General features: G+C 36.2%; 1 protein-coding gene and 1 pseudogene across 11 annotated transcripts in view; one reads left to right on the forward strand and one right to left on the reverse strand.

The window, feature by feature from the left end:
* Nucleotides 1-504: 504 nt before the first annotated feature.
* Nucleotides 505-19,871, reverse strand: part of LOC110653434 (protein ZINC INDUCED FACILITATOR-LIKE 1) — a 52,457-nt gene continuing 33,090 nt past the window's right edge. The window contains exons 16-19 of one of the 11 annotated variants that reach the window (XM_058135276.1): nt 18,244-18,288; nt 18,060-18,148; nt 2,565-2,608; nt 505-761 (exon numbers count right to left, since the gene is read on the reverse strand). In XM_058135276.1, coding sequence (XP_057991259.1) covers nt 670-761; nt 2,565-2,608; nt 18,060-18,148; nt 18,244-18,288 — 270 coding nt within the window. In that variant the 3' untranslated portion in view covers nt 505-669. Of the gene's footprint in view, nt 762-2,564; nt 2,609-9,818; nt 9,942-18,059; nt 18,149-18,243; nt 18,289-19,871 lie in introns of those variants that run through there. The other 10 variants (XR_009143506.1, XM_058135279.1, XM_058135277.1 and 7 more) reach the window with 10 other exon arrangements.
* LOC131173252 (uncharacterized) lies at nt 3,428-4,626 on the forward strand (annotated as a pseudogene).

Consider the following 19,871-nt stretch of genomic DNA (forward strand, 5'->3'; position numbering starts at 1 on the left):
TATATATATATATATATATATATATATATATATATATTGAAGATCTAGATATTTAACTAAAGTGTTCCATTATTTGAGACTCCAACCAGAATAATCAAGTTGAATCAATTCAATTTGATTTTTTTTTTTAAAAAAATATACGTATAAGATTTAGTGTTCAAAGACTTTAAAAATTGAGCCATCGTCAATCCTCTCGTCAAAGTTGCTATGAAATATGATTCGTTCATCAAAATTGTTGTCATTTATCACGCAATATCCAGATTTAGCACTGTAATTTATACTTGCGTAGAATTTTATAAAAATTTAATTTAATTAAAAACTTTAATTAATACTTATATTTGAAATAAAAGAATTCCATTTTTTTTAATTTAAAAAGTTCTATTTTAAAAGAAATAGAAATTGAGTATAACTTTGTAATATATTTAATTAAATTCTTTTATTACAAAAGATTTATTTCAAAAGAAACAATATATTGCAAATAATAAAGCAACTAAATACACCGCATTTCTTAAGCAGGTTGATTAATTTTTTTAATTAAGATCTATGGGTTGACATAAAATCCAAAGTCATAAACAAACCTCACTGTGTTATGTAATTAATTTACTAATACAACAATGGAACTATTCATAGCTTTCATTCTAAAAATGTGATTCACTCCAATATTTCTTGTTACTCCGACTGTTGAGCAAGGAAAGGTTTAAATGTCATCAGCACCCCAATTGCCTCTACCACATTCAGGATGAAGAACACCAAATGATTACCTACATTTACAAACATAAACTCTCAAATGACTGGATCCCATTTTGTTTCAAATTAGTCATTTGTAAGAAAAAAAATTTTAATTGAATTTTCACACAATCATGCTTTTTTATATTTCTGGTTTTTGGAACCATACTTTGTTTATATTTCTTTGAAAATGATTTTTGTAAGTTAAAAAGAATTGAATTTTTTCATTCTAAACATGAAAATTAACTGAAACAAAAAAAAGAATTGAATTCTTGAAAAATTTTAAATCAATTTAGTACATCATAGTTATTGTTTATTATCACTAATACTATTTAGGAAAATATCTATTAAATTATATTTATTAAGTAATCATATAAAACAATAACAACTAAATCCTAATTTCAAATTAGTTAAAATCGACTATATGCAACATCTTTTGCCATTCAGCTCTGCTAGACACTAAGTCCGCTTCAATAACTAAAGCTCTTAAATGCTTTAGTACTACTGCTCTTTATGTTATCTTAGGTCTCTCCCTTCCCTTTACTCGTTAAATTTCCATACTAGATCATTTGATTCTCTACATTAGACATAGACTACACCATCTTAATAGACTATCTCTCATTTTATCTCTAATAAATGCTACATGCATTATTTGATGGATGTGGTCATTTCTAATTTTATTCATTATTATGTTACCAAACATACATCTTAACATCTTCATTTCTTCCATACTTACTTTGCAGGTATGTTGTTGCCTTAGATGCTCAACATTCACTTCCAACATGACTGGTCTGGCTACAATCGTATAAAAGTTACCTTTCACTTTGTTAGCGATCTTATGATTGGATAACACACCTATGGTACTCATCCATTTTATTGACATCCTATGGGTTACATCCTCGTCTAAAACCCTTACTTTCAAAAGCCTTTCTCCGCAACTGCGACTTTTGATTAACTCATTTACTATTTTCATCTACTAAGACAATATTATCTACAAATAACATGCAAAATGAGGCATCATCTTGAATATGACTAATTAGAGCATCCAAATAGTCGATTCCTACTATAAACCCGCTGCTATGGAAACTCGTCCGTGAAAAAGCAATCGTATAGCACAAAATAAATCAAAATATCAATTCAAATATTTCATTAACAATATTTGTAAGAAAGAACATTATGTTAGGTTTCTTACTATTTTTTTTTTTATAAACTCATATTTTAAAATGAAAAATAAAATAGTTAATGAGGCAAATATAAGACAATATTTGGTAATCCTGGTGCCACATGGATAATTGAACTTAGTTGTTATTATATATATATATATATATATATATATATATATATATATATATATATATATATATATATTTAATACAAATGACTACAACTAGAGGTTTGTTGGTGAAATTCAAGTTCAAAGAATTATTATGAAATAATTTGGGCTAGCTAAGAAAAAAGAAAAAGAATCCGATGTTGAATTGGTAAAAATCAATTAATTAATATGTATGGAACAATTTTATAAAAAATGCATTGCTTTTTTTTTTTCACTGGATTTGAATTGAAATATAATTACAAATTAATATGAATTTTGAGTTTGAAAAGAATTGAGGTGTAATATATTAAATATCCACTGCTTGAATCTATCATATAAATGATTAATTGACTATATAACTAAATATTTTTAAGCATATATATATATTAAAGAGATTAAAGGATGGGCAGAGCAACGTTCATAAGCACCCTACATCTTCGCATTCTTAGGGGCCATCTCTTCAAGAATTTCCTTTCTAGTATGCCCAAAAGCAACTAAAGGTGACAAAATTAGTTGAGTAACATACCCGGAAGAAATGCATTATTTTGACGTTTTTCTGCCAAAGAAAATCTACAACACAAATGAAAAATAAAAAATATACTAAGTAATCAATATAAATTTTAATATCAAGAGGAAAAGCATGAAAATATAATTGGTTGTAGATATATTTACTAAAATTCATCAAATAAATTATTTTATGAAATGACCCAAGTAGGGAAACATATTACAAAAGAAAAGCTAACTCATCATTTGTTGTTCTACTAAAAATGAAATTTTTATTGAAAGAAAATGAACCCAAAACGAGAAGAAAAGAACATTAAAACAAGAGTTTTCTCTCGTAGTGTATTACCTCTAAAACATCCTAAAACAAGAGCACCATGGAAAACCAAAAACAATATTCTTTAATGTTTTTCTATAAGAAGTGCATAAACTTATGCTACTACTACAAGGTGGGCATGCTAATAAATAAACATCACTTGGGTGAGCATATCTATATAATATAAAACAAGAAGGCATTTCCAAGAATCTGATATATGACACTCTCTTTTATGGTATTGTCACGTGACTAATGCATGACGTTCTCCTTCATAGTATTGCCACATGACATTCTCTATTATATATGTTAGCAGTAATAGCTGTACATATTAGCTGTAATATTATGTTTTCACTCTTGTTAGCTTGATTATAGGGTCAAAACAATTAGGCTAATTTGTAGGATTAATTCTAGGCAGAATTAACTTTATTTTTTCCTTGTATAGACCTCTAATCTTTGTATAAATACCCTTGTAATCCTTGATCATCAGAAAGTATTTTTTTCCTTTCTGTTTTCATGGTATCAGAGCCATAGGCTCGTTTTTTTAAAAAATTCTATTCTGTTTTTTTTTTTTTTCGTCTGCCTCTGTTTGAAGTCACCAGTTCTAGTGACCTTTGAGTCTCACCACCAACCTAGGAAGGATCGCAGCAGAGTTTCCAGCAAGTCCTCAAAATCCATGGCCGGGTTTTGCGCTAGTGGCCTTCACGCGCCATCTTTTTGTTTATGGAGATCTCTCACATGCCGGCGCGTGGCTTGTCTATCTGCTGACCGGTGCTTCCTCTGATGTCGCCCAAACATTTCCAGTGGATTTCTGGTATTGGTTTGTTCTTCAAGGGTCTCGATTTGCTACTGTCCAATTTCTGCTTCAGCTATTTGCTACTATTTAGTACAAGTTCTAATTATGTTTCCTACTGTTGGGTTGTACTGATTTTGGGTGTTTTTGCTTTGGATAAAATGACTGATAACAAAGCCTCTGTAACTGAAATAATTCCAGCCCAAACTAAAATTACAGAATACAAGTTAAATGGGTCTAATTATTTAGACTGGAGTAAAACCATTAAGATTTATTTGCGTAGTATTGAAAAGGATGACCATCTTATTAAAAACCCCCCAACTGATGGAACTAGATAGGCTTGGATACGAGATGATGCTAGATTATTTTTGCAAATTAGAAACTCTATTGATAATGAAGTTGTTGGTGTAATTAATCATTGTGAATTTGTTAAGGAGTTAATGGATTATCTGGAGAATATTCGGGCAAAGGGATTGTATCTCAAATTTATGAAGTATGCAAGGCTTTCTATAGTGCTGAGAAGGAAGCTAAGTCACTCACGATATACTTCATGGAATTCAAGAAGACTTACGAGGAACTGAATATGCTTCTGCCCTTTAGTTCTGATATCAAGGTACAACAGGCACAGAGAGAACAAATGGCAATTATGAGTTTCTTAGCCGAACTTCCCTCAGAATTTGAAACTGCCAAATCCCATATTCTCTCTAGTACTGAAATCACCTATCTGCAAGATGTGTTTAGTCGGGTACTATGCACAGAAAATACTCCATCTAATCAACAAACTAGTGCTCTTGTTGCTAAAGGAGGTGGGGTAAATGATACTGGAAAAAGAAATAGTAACAAAAGGGGAACCAGTGAGATTGTTTGCTACTACTGCAAGGAACTTGGACACACAAAGCAGCACTGTAAGAAATTGCAGAATCGCAATCAGAGAACTTAGACTGCCACCGCCACCGTTGCTACTTCTAGTACATCTTCTGAGAAAACTATCACAATCTGAGCTGATGAGTATGCCAAATTCTCTCAATATCAGGAATTAGTGAAAGAATCTACACCAATGGCTACTTTTGCTAAGTCAGGTAAAAAATGTCACATTTCCTCCTCAAACAAATGGGTTATTGATTCTAATGCTACAAATCACATGACAGGTAATCCCAAAATCTTTTCTAGCTTTCGGTCTCACACAGCACCATCTGCTGTAACCATAGCTAGGGGAGAGCAGTTTTCGGTTTAAACCAAAAAACTGAACCGAACCAAGTCAATTCAGTTCAATCGGTTCGGTTAGGTTTATAATTTTGATAATTTCGGTTAATTGGTTCGGTCGGTTATTTTCATAAAAAATAAAAAAACCGAACCGAGCCGAAATTATTAATATATATCAAGGAAATCAAATAAAACCGAACCGAACCGAACCATAAGATTTAGGTTTTATCAGTTTAAAACCGAACCGAACCCAATTGGAAATCAAATGCTCAATTTATAAATTTCGGTTTGATCGATTTAAAATCGAACCGAACCAATATTTATCGGTTTGGTTCGGTTCAGTTTTCTCTTATTAATCGATTTGGTTCGATTTTTAAAATTTTTTATTTTTGATTTTCGGTTTTATCGATTCGGTTCGGTTCGGAACATAACCGACCGTTTGCACACCCCTAACCATAGCTGATGGGTCCAATTATATTGTTGAGGGGACTAGGACTGTTAAACCCACTTCATCTATTACCTTATCTTCTATACTCAGTTTACCTAGTCTTGCTTTTAATCTGACTTCTATAAGCCGACTTACCAAAGACCTCAATCGTTGTATCTCATTTTTCCCTGATCACTGTCTTCTTCAGTATCTTATAACGAAGTAGATTATTGGTAAAGGACATGTATCTAATGGTCTCTACATTCTTGATCCATGGGTATCTCGTTTAATTGCCTGTTCTGGTGTTGTTTCTCCATTTGAAGCTCATCGTCGGTTGGGACATCCATCTCTGCCCGTTTTAAAGAAATTGTGCCCTCAATTTCATAATGTATCATTAGTAGATTGTGAGTCTTGTCATTTTGCAAAGCATCATCGTAGCTCATTAGGTCCTAGAATCAATAAAAGAGCTGAATTTGCTTTTGAATTAGTCCATTCTGATGTTTGGGGACCATGTCCTGTTTTGTCTAAAACTAGGTTTAGGTATTTTGTTACTTTAGTGGATGATTTCTCTCGAATGACTTGGATTTATTTTATAAAAAATCATTCTGAGGTGTTTTCACATTTTTCTGCTTTTTGTGTTGAAATCAAGACTCAGTTTAATGTTTCTATGCATATGCTAAGGAGTGATAATGCTAAAGAATAAATGTCAGAATCTTTTCAGAATTATATGAACCAGCATGGCATTCTCCATCAATCCTTTTGTGTTGATACACCCTCTCAAAAAGGGATAGTTAAGAGAAAAAAAAAACATCTTCTTGAGATTTCTCGTGCCTTACTGTTTCAAATGAAAGTTCCTAAACAATTCTAGGCTGATGCTGTTTCCACAGCTAATTTTCTGATCAATCGCATGCCATCTACAGTTCTTGGTGGTGACATTCCCTACAGTGTTCTTTTTCCTAACAAGCCATTGTTTCCGATTGAGTCACGGGTGTTTGGTAGAACATGCTATGTTCGTGATGTAAGGCCCCATATTACTAAGCTGGATCCCAAAGCTTTGAAGTGCGTGTTTCTGGGATATTCTCGCTTTCAAAAGGGTTATCGGTGCTTCTCTCTAGATCTCAACAAATACTTGGTTTCCACTTATGTGGTCTTTTCTGAGAAAACACAATTCTTTTCCTCACTATCCAAATCTCCAAGTTAGGGAGAGGAAGAAAAGTGGCTAATCTATAAAATCACTTCTCTAAGTATCACTACTGAACGGTTAGAGGATGATTCAGATGAAGGTAATGGTTCTTTTGAGCAGTCAGTTGATAGTATTCCTCCTATTGAGCAGTCGCATATTGAGGGATCTTCTTTTAAGCAGTCAGTTCCTCCAGCTCCACCAAAACCATCAATTATTCATGTTTATTCTAAGAAACCAGAGACCAATGATACATGTCCTACACTAGCTTCTTCGTTATCTGATCCTATACCAAATGACCTTGATGTGCCTATTAGTCTTCGCAAAGGTAAATGTCAATGTACCCTTCCTAAATCTACTTATCCCATTGCTAATTTTGTTTCCTATGATCACTTATCTCCTTCGTCTAGCTCTTTGATTGCCTCTCTAGACTCTATTTCAATTCTTAAGACAGTTAAAGAAGCCTTATCTCATCCTGGTTGGTATGATGCTATGATTGAGGAGATAAAGGCTCTCAAGGACAATCATACATGGGAGTTAGTGAATTTACCTAAAGGCAAGAAGGCTGTGGGATACAAGTGGGTCTTTGCAGTTAAATGTAATGCAGATGGTTCTGTGGCTCGACTTAAAGCCCGATTAGTAGCTAAAGGATATGCATAGATTTATGGAGTGGATTATTCTGAGACTTTTTTCCTGGTTGCCAAAATCACTTCTGTTCGTCTTTTCATCTCTATAGCTGCCTCTCAGAATTGACCTTTACACTAGTTGGATATCAAGAATACCTTTCTGCATGGTGATCTCCAAAAAGAGGTATATATGGAGCAACCACCTAGTTTTGTTGCTTAGAGGGAGAATGGCAAAGTCTGTCATCTGAAGAAATCTTTGTATGGCTTGAAGCAGAGTCCCTGTGCTTGGTTTGGCAAGTTCAGTGAGGTAGTCTAAGAGTTTGGGCTGAAAAAGAGCAAATGTAATCACTCAGTCTGCTACAGACAATTAGCAGCAGGCATTATTCTTCTTGTTGTATATGTGGATGATATTGTCATTACAGGAAGTGATTATACAGGGATATCTTCTCTCAAGTCCTTTTTGCATACCAAGTTTCATACCAAAGACTTGGGCCAGCTAAAATACTTCTTGGGAATAAAAGTAACAAGAAGCAAGAAGGGAATTTTTCTGTCTCAGAGAAAGCATGTTCTTGATCTACTCACAGAAACGGGAAAATTGGCAGCAAAGCCTTGCAGTACTCCGATGGCTCCTAATGTGCACCTAACAAAAGATGATGATGATCTCTTTAATGATCCAGACAGATATAGGAGGCTAGTTGGGAAGCTAAACTATCTCACTATAACTCGTCCGGACATTGCCTTTGTAGTAAGTATTGTCAGCCAATTCATGTTTGCACCCACGGTCAAACATTGGGCAGCTCTGGAGCAGATCTTGTGTTACTTGAAAGGTGCACCTGGACTTGGTATATTGCATAGCAATCACGGGCATACTCACATCGAGTGTTTTACGGATGCTGGTTGGGCTGGATCCAAGGCTAATAGGAGATCTACTACTGGCTACTGTGTCTTTGTTGGAGGAAACTTGGTATCATGGAAAAGTAAGAAGCAAAATGTTGTCTCATGGTCCAGTGTTGAATCTGAGTATAAGGCTATGGCACAGTCCACGTGTGAGATTATGTGGATACAACATCTTTTGATGGAAGTTGGGTTGAAACATTCTACACCAGCAAAACTTTGGTGTGATAATCAAGCTGCTCTTCATATCGCCTCGAATCCAGTATACCATTGTAACATCCTCACTTTAGCTAGTCCATACAACATCTGTTTCAAATGACGATGTCGATCCCATACCTAGAACGTCCGAAAAAATATTTAAACTAAAGTGAGGAACCATAATTAACTCAAATATTAATAAGAAAAATTTAGCAAAAATTTTAGAAATAAGATACAACCAAGTTAAATGAGCCGGTGCCCTAGCGATGGGTAACCTAGTGAGAAGTTACGATTCTCGCAATTAGGAGCCCTAGACCCGGGGGAAAAATTATAAAATAATTTCTAGGACTCCAGAGAAGGGTTATTGAGGTTCTTATGGCATTAGAATGCCAAGAAAATACTTAGAAAAAATTTTCAATCGGTACAGACAATTTTGGCCCGTTAAGCCAAACGGAAGGCATTTTGGTCATTTCGTCTTCAGAGATGATTTTTGACCAACTTATCCAGTTAAATAAATAATTTATATAACATAAAATATGAATAAATGTTGTTAAAAATTTAATTGCAATTAAATAGACAAGAAATAAAGAGAAAATAAAGGAAAATGGACTTATGACATCATAATGATGTCATTAAAATTCTCCCACCCAACCCAATGTTGACACATAGCATAACTTTATTTAAAAGAGACAAATGGGCTAAAAAATGAGAGAAAAACCAGATTTCTCATTTCTTCTGTCTTTCTTGCCGTAAGCCTCCACCATAACCACCATTTTCAAGCTTTTTCAAGCTTGATTTCACCAACTTCTACCCAACTAAACCCTAAACTCCAAACACAAAAAAGTGTTCTTGCATCTTGGAGATTCTTTTGGGAGCAAAAAAAAAATTAAAAAGAAAGAGTTCTTAGAAGCTTTGGATTAGCTCCCTAAGAGGTAAGTGACTTAAACTTATATTTCTCTTCAAATTTATGTTGAGTAAGTATAAATGAGTGTAAATTACAAAGAAAAATTGTTGAATACCAATTGTATGTAAACCCTAAATTTTTGGCAGCCATGGTTTGGGTTTGTTTGTGATGATTTTAATGAAGTTAAAAGGTTATTATGGCTGCCCTTAATGTGCACTTTGTAAGTGGATTGAAGAAATGCAATGAAAATGCATGAATGGTAATGTTTGAGTTAGGGTTTGGGGTGGAGAAATGGGACTTTAACCATGTGATGATGAAATGGGTATTAATGGTCAATTAGTGACCATTTAGTTATGTTAAACCAAAAATGAAGTGTGTTGAGTGATGGGATTTGGGTTTGGTGTGGCTACCCTAGGTGACTTGTAGAATTGGACATGAGTCCAGCAGGTTTGGGCAGCCATAACTTGAATTGTAGAGGTTCAATTGGTGCAAGGCCAATTGGACATGAAACTAGACACATAATGGCACAACTTTGGTGAAGAAACCATGCCCATAAAACCAAACCAAGTGGACCAAAAGATTGCCCTAATCCGGGTGACCTGCAGTCAGTTTCTGCAGAATGACCAAATGAATAGTGATTGTTCATTTGGCCATAACTCAATGTAGAAAGGTCCAATTGACCTGAAATTTTACCAGCAACAAGCTAAGATATATACCAACAACTTTCATGAAGAAACTTACCCCAAATTATAACCAGAACCTATCCAACAAGGGAGTTGCAGTCACTGTTCATTACACTGTAGATATGGTCAGTCCAGAAAAATTTCAATTCGGCCAGTTGTGGTTTTTGGACCATAACTTGAGCTACAAAACTCCAAATAGAGTAATTCAAAAAAAAAAATTTAACTAGACAAAATAAGGAACAACTTTCATGTTGATCATTTTACCAAATTCTCACTGCAAAAATGACCAATGGAACAGTAAAGATAAGGTATGAAAACTGAAATTTCTGCTTAATTAACTTTAAGCTTAGAAATGGTATTGGCAACCAATACCAACAAATTTTGAATGCAAAATTTGTTGGGAGTATTAAAACTAATGTACCTATTGTCTATGCAAAAGTCAACATGTTGGTTGACTAATGAAGTGAATAGTAACACCAAAACTTGAAATTCAAAAATTGTAAAACTTAAAAGTGTAAAATGCCCTAGTATACCTAACAAGATTGGTTTGGATAGCTTGGCATGCTAATAGGGTTCTGTTAGCAGTACTACATATTGCTTCATGCCATTCTGTGTTTCATGGCTTTCCCATGCCATTCTGTGACATAATAGCCTTTGGCTATGTTATTGAGTTAATATACTTGGGTTTTGACCCTGATAATTATTACAGCTTGTTAACTGTTCTGTTGCACACCGGGAGACACAATGTGACCGATGGTGTAATAGTCCGAGGTACTTAGTACCTAGTGCCAGTTTATCCGTTTATCCAGTCCAGTCAATTAGTATGGGTTATTCGGGCAATGATAATAAACCTTACCAAATTTTAATCGAATAATAATGCAAATAATATCAGAAGTTAAGTTTACCTAAAAATGTAAACATACATTCTACATACTTATTTTTATTATATTTTATTTTATTTTATATTGTCACCAATAAGCAGAATTGCTTAGCGCGTTGCTTTTGCCACGCGCAGGTACTGGAGACCTTTCAAAATGTAGTAGCTGACCATTTTTCCAAACTAAAATTGGAGTACACAGAGGACTTCGAAGATTTGCCAATTGATGATTTATTTCCTAATGAGCAATTACTTACATTCTCTAAAGCTCCATGGTACGCTGACTTTGTTAATTTTCTTATATGCAGGGTACTGCCTCCAAACATAACTTATCAGCAAAGAAAGAAATTCCTACATGATGTGAGCTATTACATATGGGAGGAACCTCAATTGTACAAGAGATGTAATGATGGACTGATAAGAAGATGCATACCAGAGAAAGATATGAAAAATATCATTTATCACTGCCATTCATCACTATATGGAGGATACTTCGACACCTTGAAAACCGCAGCTAAGATTTTGCGAGCAGGGTTTTACTGGCCACATTTGTTTAAGGATGTAAGATCCTTTGTGCTAGGATGTGATCAATGCCAAAGAACAGGTAACAGTTCAAGGAGGAATGAAATGTCACTGCATGGTATACTTGAGATAGAATTGTTTGATGTATGGGGAATAGATTTCATGGGCCCATTTCCCTCTTTCCGTGGAAATAAGAATATTCTGGTTGGAGTTGATCATGTATCAAAATGGGTACAAACAATTGCGACGCCAACCAACGATGCTAGAGTGGTCACAAGGTTCCTTAAGAAGAACATCTTCACAAGATTTGGCACACCACGAGCAATAATCAACGATGGAGGAAGTCACTTCTGCAACCAACAATTCAAAACACTACTGAAAAAGTATGGAGTGACTCACAAGGTGGCCAATCCTTACCATCTTCAAACTAGCGATCAAGTAGAAATCTCAAACAGGGAACTGAAGCGAATTTTGGATAAAACTGTGAACAGATCCAAGGACTGGTGCATGAAGTTAGATGATGCACTATGGGCATACCGCACTGCATATAAAACCCCAATTGACACAACACCCTTTTGACTGGTTTATGGAAAATCATGCCATCTCCCTATTGAACTCGAGCATAAAGCTTACTGGGCAATTCAGATCCTAAACTTTGACCTCAAAGCTACTGATGAGAAAAGACTCCTACAACTGAATGAGTTGGAAGAAATATGACAAGATGCATACAAAAACGCCAAAATTTTCAAGGATAAAACCAAAAGATGGCATGACAGACGCATAGCAAGGAAAGAGATAAAAGAAGGAGATCTTGTCCTCTTATTCAAGATTGAAACTCTTTCCAGGGAAGCTTAAATCAAGATGGTCCGGACCTTTCAAGGTCACCCAAGTCTTCCCACATGGAGCAGTAGAAGTGTGGAGCGAAACCTCAGGTGCATTTAAGGTCAATGGGCAGAGGCTTAAGCCTTACTTTCAGGGAGAACCCATAGAAACGGGAGTTAATTACACTCTCGACCATCCTACCGACAGACCATAAACAAGCAAAATCCAGCTAAAGACTATAAACAAGCACTTTTTGGGAGGCAACCCAAAAAATTTTTCAGAATTTTTCTTTTTTCTTCTTTTTCAAATTGATTTTTGTTTCGTACTCATTAACATTTCATTTTGTAGGATTTTTTGAAAAGGGGAGTAGAGATCAAGAGAGAAAAAGAATCACAAAGTCAAAACCACAAAAGGGACAAAACCAGGGAAGTAGCTCTATTGCTAAACTTTACATCTATTTCATGTGTTGTGATGATAAAAAATTTTCATTTGACAAAAATTTGGAGAAATCAGAAAATTACACAGGTCGTGTACTGATTTTACACGCCCTGTGCAACTCTCTGAAAGTCTGTAAATTTCTTGCATTTTTTACTTTGAGGGAGATAGAAAGTTACACGGGTCCATAGCCCAATTTACACGGACCATGTAATATCCCTGGCAGAATAACTTAAAGCCAGGAAGTTACACTGGCCTCCTTGTATTTGACATGGGCCATGTAACATATCCAGTAAAGCAACTCGAGAGACAGAAAGTTACACGGGTCCCAGAGCTCATTTACATGGGTCATGTACTACGACGGAATTTGAAATTTTCAGGCAGAAATTTATACGGCCCTACATGTCGGGACCCGTGTAGTGATATACGACCCGTGTATCATGTAGCAGACGCGACTCCTGGGGAGCGAAACGAAGATTCCTAACAACTCTTTAAATGTATCCCTAGCATCAAAACCCTTCATAAATGCAAAACCTTTCATCTCCACCCCTCCTAGCCTATAAAAACCCCTCAAATCTCATCTCCCTTCACTAAATCCTACTCTTTTCTTTCCCAAAAACTCATCCATGGCTCCTACAAAGAGATCTGCAAGAAGATTCGGCTCTTCCTCTAGGCAAAGAGGAGAATCCTTACCTTCTCCACCTCAACCTCCACCCCAACGCCCAAGAACAAGGTAGCCTCTCCCCAACCATCTCAATAAGCCCATCCTCCACCGCAACCACAGCCACAACCCAAAATCTCTATTCCTTAGGGATTTCGTGATGATGCCCACAAGGCAATGTGCACTCGGCTTCACACCCGGAAAATAAGCACCACCAAATACATAAATTTTCCATTGTTGGAGCAAATCGGGCTGCAGGATGAAATCAATGGGCTACTCGATAGTATCGGGTGGACAAGGTTCACCCAACTCCAATTTCCAGCACACAAGGACACTACACTGGAATTTTTTGGCAGTTTCAAGGCCACCTTATGGCCTACCGACAGGGAGGATAGGAGCAGGATTGAATTTCTCCTCCTCGGTGTCGACCGGGTGATGAACATAGATGAGTTCAACGCCATCTTCGGCTTTGACAGCGCCAGCCAGCAGGAGATCCCTAGGAACCACATGCTCTACAACAACATCAACTTCTGGAGTTCCATTGCCCTGAACACAGAGCCCTATAATTCCAGCAAGTCCAAATCCATGGGCATCACTAGTCCAGCCCTGCGTTATATACATCGGTTCGCCGCCCACACCATCATGGGCCGTGGCGACAGCCTTGGCGTTGTAAACACCAGCGAGCTATTCTTTTTGTGGTGTATGGCCACTAGACAGCACTGCAGCACCGGCTTCTTTTTATGCATGTTTATGCAACCATCTCCGATGCCTCTGTCATCGGTCTACCGGGCACATCGTGCTTGGTGGCCTTGTCACAACCATTGCCCTCCACTTTGGGTTCGTTCCAGGACATCACAAGCTACGCTCTGTCACTGAAACGTGAAGAATAGATCAAACTATCTACATATCCATGGGGATATGTAAGAAGGTGGGCAACACATGCTACCTACTGGATGCTGAAGGAAACGCCATGCCTCGGAGAGACGAAGCACGAGAAGGACCTGGCGAGACTTTGTAGCCTCAAGAATAAGGCTAAGAGCCAATGTTTCAGGAGTCCCCCGCTCGAGTGCCTCCATACACACCACCACCCACAGACCCGGTACTCGCATACCTACAGTGCATGGAGACCACAATCAACAACAGGATGCGAGCTATCAAGGACAGCTTCCAGGAAGCACACAACAAATTGGACATGCTAATGGAGAAGCTAGATGAGGAGGAGGAGGAGGAGCCAGCATCGCCATCATCACCATCAGAGACCTTTTAGAGCTAGGACTATAGGATAGGATCGTTATTGTAATATCTTACATGCCTTAGTCCTAAACTGCAATCATAGGTCTCTTTATTTGTTTTATGTCCAAAAATTTTCCATGTTTAATAAATAATATGCTTCCTTATAATCTTTGTACATTTTCTCTGATTTTGCATATTATTTTAACATTGAGAACAATGTCTGATTTGAGTTTGGGGGGGGGGGGTGTAGTACAAGTGCATTGCATATCATTACATGCACATTATTATATTGTTTACATTCAACTACATTATTCTTGTGTATCAAAATTTTTGAAAATTTTTGAAAAATTTTAGACTTTAAATTGTAAAACTTAGCACTATAACAAAATTCTAGTAAGCTAATAATTGGACTCCACGAGATAAAGGAATGAACGTATCTAAATAGGCAAAAAGGGATTCTAACATATTTGTGAAGAAACTAATCTCTTTAATGGAACTAGACTAGTTAAACCTCTTCATAACTATTAATTTATCATATTGAACTTATAAAATTAGGAGAATAATTTTTGAAATACAAGCAAACCTAAAAAATGCCTCACTAACTCTAGAACATATCTCTTGGACCTATCAAGGTGAAATCCTAGCATATTGCTTGATGAAGAAATGATTAAGGCATTCTTTGATATAGCCTCACTAACCCTTAGCCACCCTTAATTAAAATGTATATCCCTTATAGCCAACTTGAAGCCTATATTTATGCCTTAAAATTTATTGCTTACCCATGTTATTTACCTAGCCCCTAGCCTAAACACCTACCATACCCTTTTGAGGAAGCAAAATACATAAGGAAAATGAAGAGAGGATGTAAAACCCAAGAAAGAGTGCAAGTGTGTAATTAAAATCAAAGAAAAATTTGCCTTTCCAACCCAACAAAAGCAATGAGTTTGGGGGAGAGGACAAAAGGGACATAAAATAAAAAAATGAAAAAAAAGAGAAGAGAAGAAGTCCCAAGATAAGTATCATAGAATCATGCTTAGCACTATAAAAAGCCAAAAGCCTTTCTTCTCCATACAAAATATGTAGAAACGAACTTAGTATACTTGGATTTTATGCATACATGCTATCTTCATTTTTGTATTCCCTAAAAACCTTTCATTGACAACCAAGTCATTATCCCTTTAGCCCCATTACAACCCTTTTAAAGACCTTTTGATCTTTTGAAAAGTGCATGCTATATTAGTGGAGATAGAAAATTGAGATATACCTATGGAGTTGGAATTGAATTACTTCATCACAATTACTCACAAAAGAGGCAAATTTGGGGGAGTTAGTGTTTCTCAAATCTATCCCGATAAAACAGTTTGTGGCTTATTAATGGTCTTGTACAGAGAAATAATTAGTCGAAACACTATGAAATGAGGTGAAGTTCTAAACAGGCAGCTATTAGAACCCTTATGCCTTGAAAGAGGGAAATTGGTATGAAGGTTGGAGGAGTTCAATTCTATGCTTATTAAATTGCTAGTTATATTCCTAAGTATCCCCTGAAATGTGTTTTAAAACAGAGTTTTGCTTTGCTTAAGGACAAGTAAAAGTTTGAGTTTAGGGGTATTTGATACACTTGAATTGTATAGATATTTTTAAGCACATTTGTATACTATTTCATAGCATTTAGTCAAGTATTCTCATGCATAGTAGTTGATTTCATTAGTTTTTGTAATTTCTATTTTCAAGCCCTTAATTCCATGTTTTCTACATTATTTCAGGTGTTTGGGTGAAGCCCCAGAGTATGGGAGTTCAAAGAAAAGCTTGGAGAGGTCAAGAGACAGGGAATTGTTGCTGATACAAAGTACACAGGTCATGTAAACTAAGCCCCAGACCCGTGTAACCTACTGCTAGAAGAAAGCCAGAAAGTCAATGGAGAAACAAAAATACACGGGTCGTGTAATTAGACCCGTGTAATCTGTAGGGACCTTTGTAAGTCTCTACCGGGCACAAACTTGAAGAACCTTATGGGAACAATAGTACACGGCCCGTGTAACCAGGTACGTGTAATTGGCGTAGACCCGTGTAACTCTCTGTGCCAATGAAAGACTCCACAGTTCCACTCCAGCAAGTTACACGGCCCTACATGCCGGGACCCATGTAGTGACACGCCGTGTACTATGTTGCAGCTTGTCTTATAACTCGAATTTCCTCTCTTGTTTTTGGATTCAAATGAGACTCCTAAAGCCTTTTGGACTCAAAATGACCTAACCCTAGAGCAACCAATATAAATAGAAAAGAAAACATCAGAACAAGGGTCGTCGGGCTGCTGTTGCTGAGGGCTGGCTCACTCTCTCTTTTTATCTTTTGACAGCAATTTGGAGGAGTTTTGAGGGAGGGAAATCCATACTCTGCACGCTCTCCAGCCGTCTCGAGGAGAGAAACATCAGTACCAAAAAAAGTTTTCCAGCTGAAGCTCCACAAGATTAAAGCTGCAAACTCTCTTCGGTTCCTTTGTTTCATCTCCCTAGACAGATTTTTATTGTTTTATTTATTCTACATAATTTTCTTTTTACAGTTTTACCTTTTATCATGATGTTTGCTGAACTCACCATGAGTGAGTAGTTTTCTTATTCTGGATTTGGGAGAGTAGTGCTTGTAATCATTATTATGGATGAACACTAAGTTTTATTTATTAGATTCGAGATTCGTTTCTTGATTTAATTTCTTGTGATCTTAATGCATGCTATGTGCTGGTATCCACTTAGCCATGATTGTAGATGTTAATTGAATGACTGAAAAGTGAAGATTAACATTAGAAAATCAAGATCTTGAATCTAGAAATTCTGACCAAGACATAGGCTAATACCTTTGTGGAACTTCAAAATTAGTCAAAAATCTTAAAGGATTTTAATTAATTTAATCGCCACGAAAGTAGGGTTTGAGTTAATTAGAATGCACCCTAGGTGCCTTGAGAGAGGATTTAGGATAACTTAGGACTGATTTCCATTAAGAAAAATGATCCTCAATCCAGTAAATAAACTAGATAACATCCCTAACAAGATTCAAGTGTAAAATCTTAATTCCAGAATTGTTTCAAATAAATCATTTCGTTTTAAGTTTACTATTCTAGTGTTTAAAGTTAACAAATTTCATTCCCTAAGTATTCGATAGCCTAGACAGTCAAAATTACTGTGTAGATTGGTACTTGCTAAACAAATTTCTCGTGGGAACGATACTCTACTCATCACTTTATTACTTGTTAGCGATCCATGCACTTGCGGAGTTGTAAAACCAGTGAAACAAGTTTTTGGCGCAGTTGCCGGGGATTTGGTTTAATTAATATCAAACGATAGGCAATTTAGCTGATTTAGGAAATTATATTTATTATATAATTTTATTTTACTAGTTGTATTTCTCTTCTTTTCTCTTAGGTGCCCAATCTGGTATATGACCAGAACAAGGCCAGAAGAAGAAATTTTAGACTGTGATCTGGAAATAGACAAAACTCTGAAAGATCTTCCAGAAAGAAATTTGAAACTGCATTTTAACTATTTCAAGTTTTTATGACCAAAATATATTAATTCTATTTTAAAACAACATATTCAAGATAACTTTTCAAAAAAAACTACGAAAACAATTTTAAATAGAACCTTGGAGCTAGTTTCATGGATCCAGATCTATATTTGAGTATCATCATCAATTGGTTTTCTTTGACCAACTTCTACCATTAGAAGAAAATAGAAAGAAATTAAATGGACACTTACAGGGCACCACCTCCAGCTGGACCAGCTGCTTTAAAAAGAGACATTGTTGTCATAGCAATGCCATTAGCAGCGCCTCTTTGGTGTTGATCCTGATGTTCAGTTTGCAGTTAGATTAATTTTGAATAGCAACTATAACCATACCAAAAATCAAGCAAGAATAAATGAACCAAGAAAAGAAATTTACCACAGCTCTATTTTGCAGAAGGAACAAGCTAGTTATAATTGACACCTAGTCATGCAAAAGCATTTGGAAAATTAGGAGAAAAATGTAGGTATGTAGAAAACAGAGAATTTGGAAAATTTTCTTTTATATTTATTCATACTAAAAAGATTTACAAGCATTCTAATTTATATACAAAGGCTAGGACTAACAAGGAAACCAATAATAGCCAATAAATACAATGATTCCTAATTATATTTTAATTTACACTGATTAAGGGATTAAGACTCATTGAGGGATTCTAACACTCCCCGTCAAGTTGGTTCATGTATATTGCACATGCCCAACTTGCAAACTAGGGTATGAAACCCCTTACAACTTAATCCCTTAGTGAACACATCAGCTAACTGGTCTTTCGACCCTACGTAAGAGATATTTAAGGAACCATTGACAAATTTTTCTTCTATAAAGTGTCTGTCAATCTCTATATGCTTGGTCTGATCATGTTGAACTGGATTGTGAACTCTACTGATAGCAACTTTGTTATCACACAACAGGGACAAACCACTTGTTTCCAGCAATTTTAATTTCTCCATCAACTTTCTTGACCACAATAGTTCACAAATACCTTGACCCATTGCTCTAAACTCAGCCTCTGCACTGGATCTAGCTGTCACATTTTGCTTCTTGCTTCTCCAAGTGACTAGATTACCACCAACAAAAGTACAGTAACCAGATGTCGATCTCCTATCATCAAGAGATCCATCCCAATCTACATCTGTAAAGGCCTTAATTTGAAGATGGACATTATAACGGTTGGGCTCCAACCACTAGAAGAATTGTCCGCTTTGGCCATAAGCCTCACGGTTTGTCCCAAAGGTGGAATGGAGAACTTCCCAGGAGTTCACCCATCCTAGGATTTCTCCTGGCCAAGAGAGTTGGAACAACTCTAGGGTTAAGCGTGCTCACTTGAGAGAAATCCTAGGATGGGTGAACTCCTAGGAAGTTCTCCATTCCACCTATGGAACAAAACCGTGAGGCTTATGGTCAAAGCGGACAATTCCTCTAGTGGTTGGAGCCCGACCGTTATAGCCATGCTTTGAGAAAAGAAGTCCTTTCCCAGATACAGATTTTAAGTATCGCAAGATGCGAAAAATAGCCTCCAAATGAGGTTCACAAGGATCATGCATATACTGACTTACTACACCCACTGTATATGCTATATCTAGTCTGGTATGCGAAAGGTAAATCATTTTGCCAACCAACCTATGATATCTCCCAATATCCACGGATTCCCCAACTCTAGCTTGCAATTTATGATTTGCCTCAATGGGAGACTCTGCTAGTTTACAACCTAGTATTCTTGTTTCTTCCAATAGATCTAGTATGCACTTCCTTTGAGAAATAAAGATTCCTTTATATGATCTGGCAACCTCTATTCCAAGAAAGTTCTTTAGCCTTTCCAAATCTTTGATTTCAAACTCCTGTGCTCGTTGTTCCTTCAGATTAATCATTTCTTCCCTATCATCACCAATTACCACAATGTCATCCACATAGACAATAAGCAGAGTGACCTTACCCCTATAGTCTTTTAAAAACAAGGTGTGCTCAGCATTGCTTTGGCAATATCCAAAAGAAACCATAGCCTTACT

The sequence above is a fragment of the Hevea brasiliensis genome, chromosome 14, assembly GCF_030052815.1.
Source record: "Hevea brasiliensis isolate MT/VB/25A 57/8 chromosome 14, ASM3005281v1, whole genome shotgun sequence".
NCBI lineage: Eukaryota > Viridiplantae > Streptophyta > Magnoliopsida > Malpighiales > Euphorbiaceae > Hevea > Hevea brasiliensis.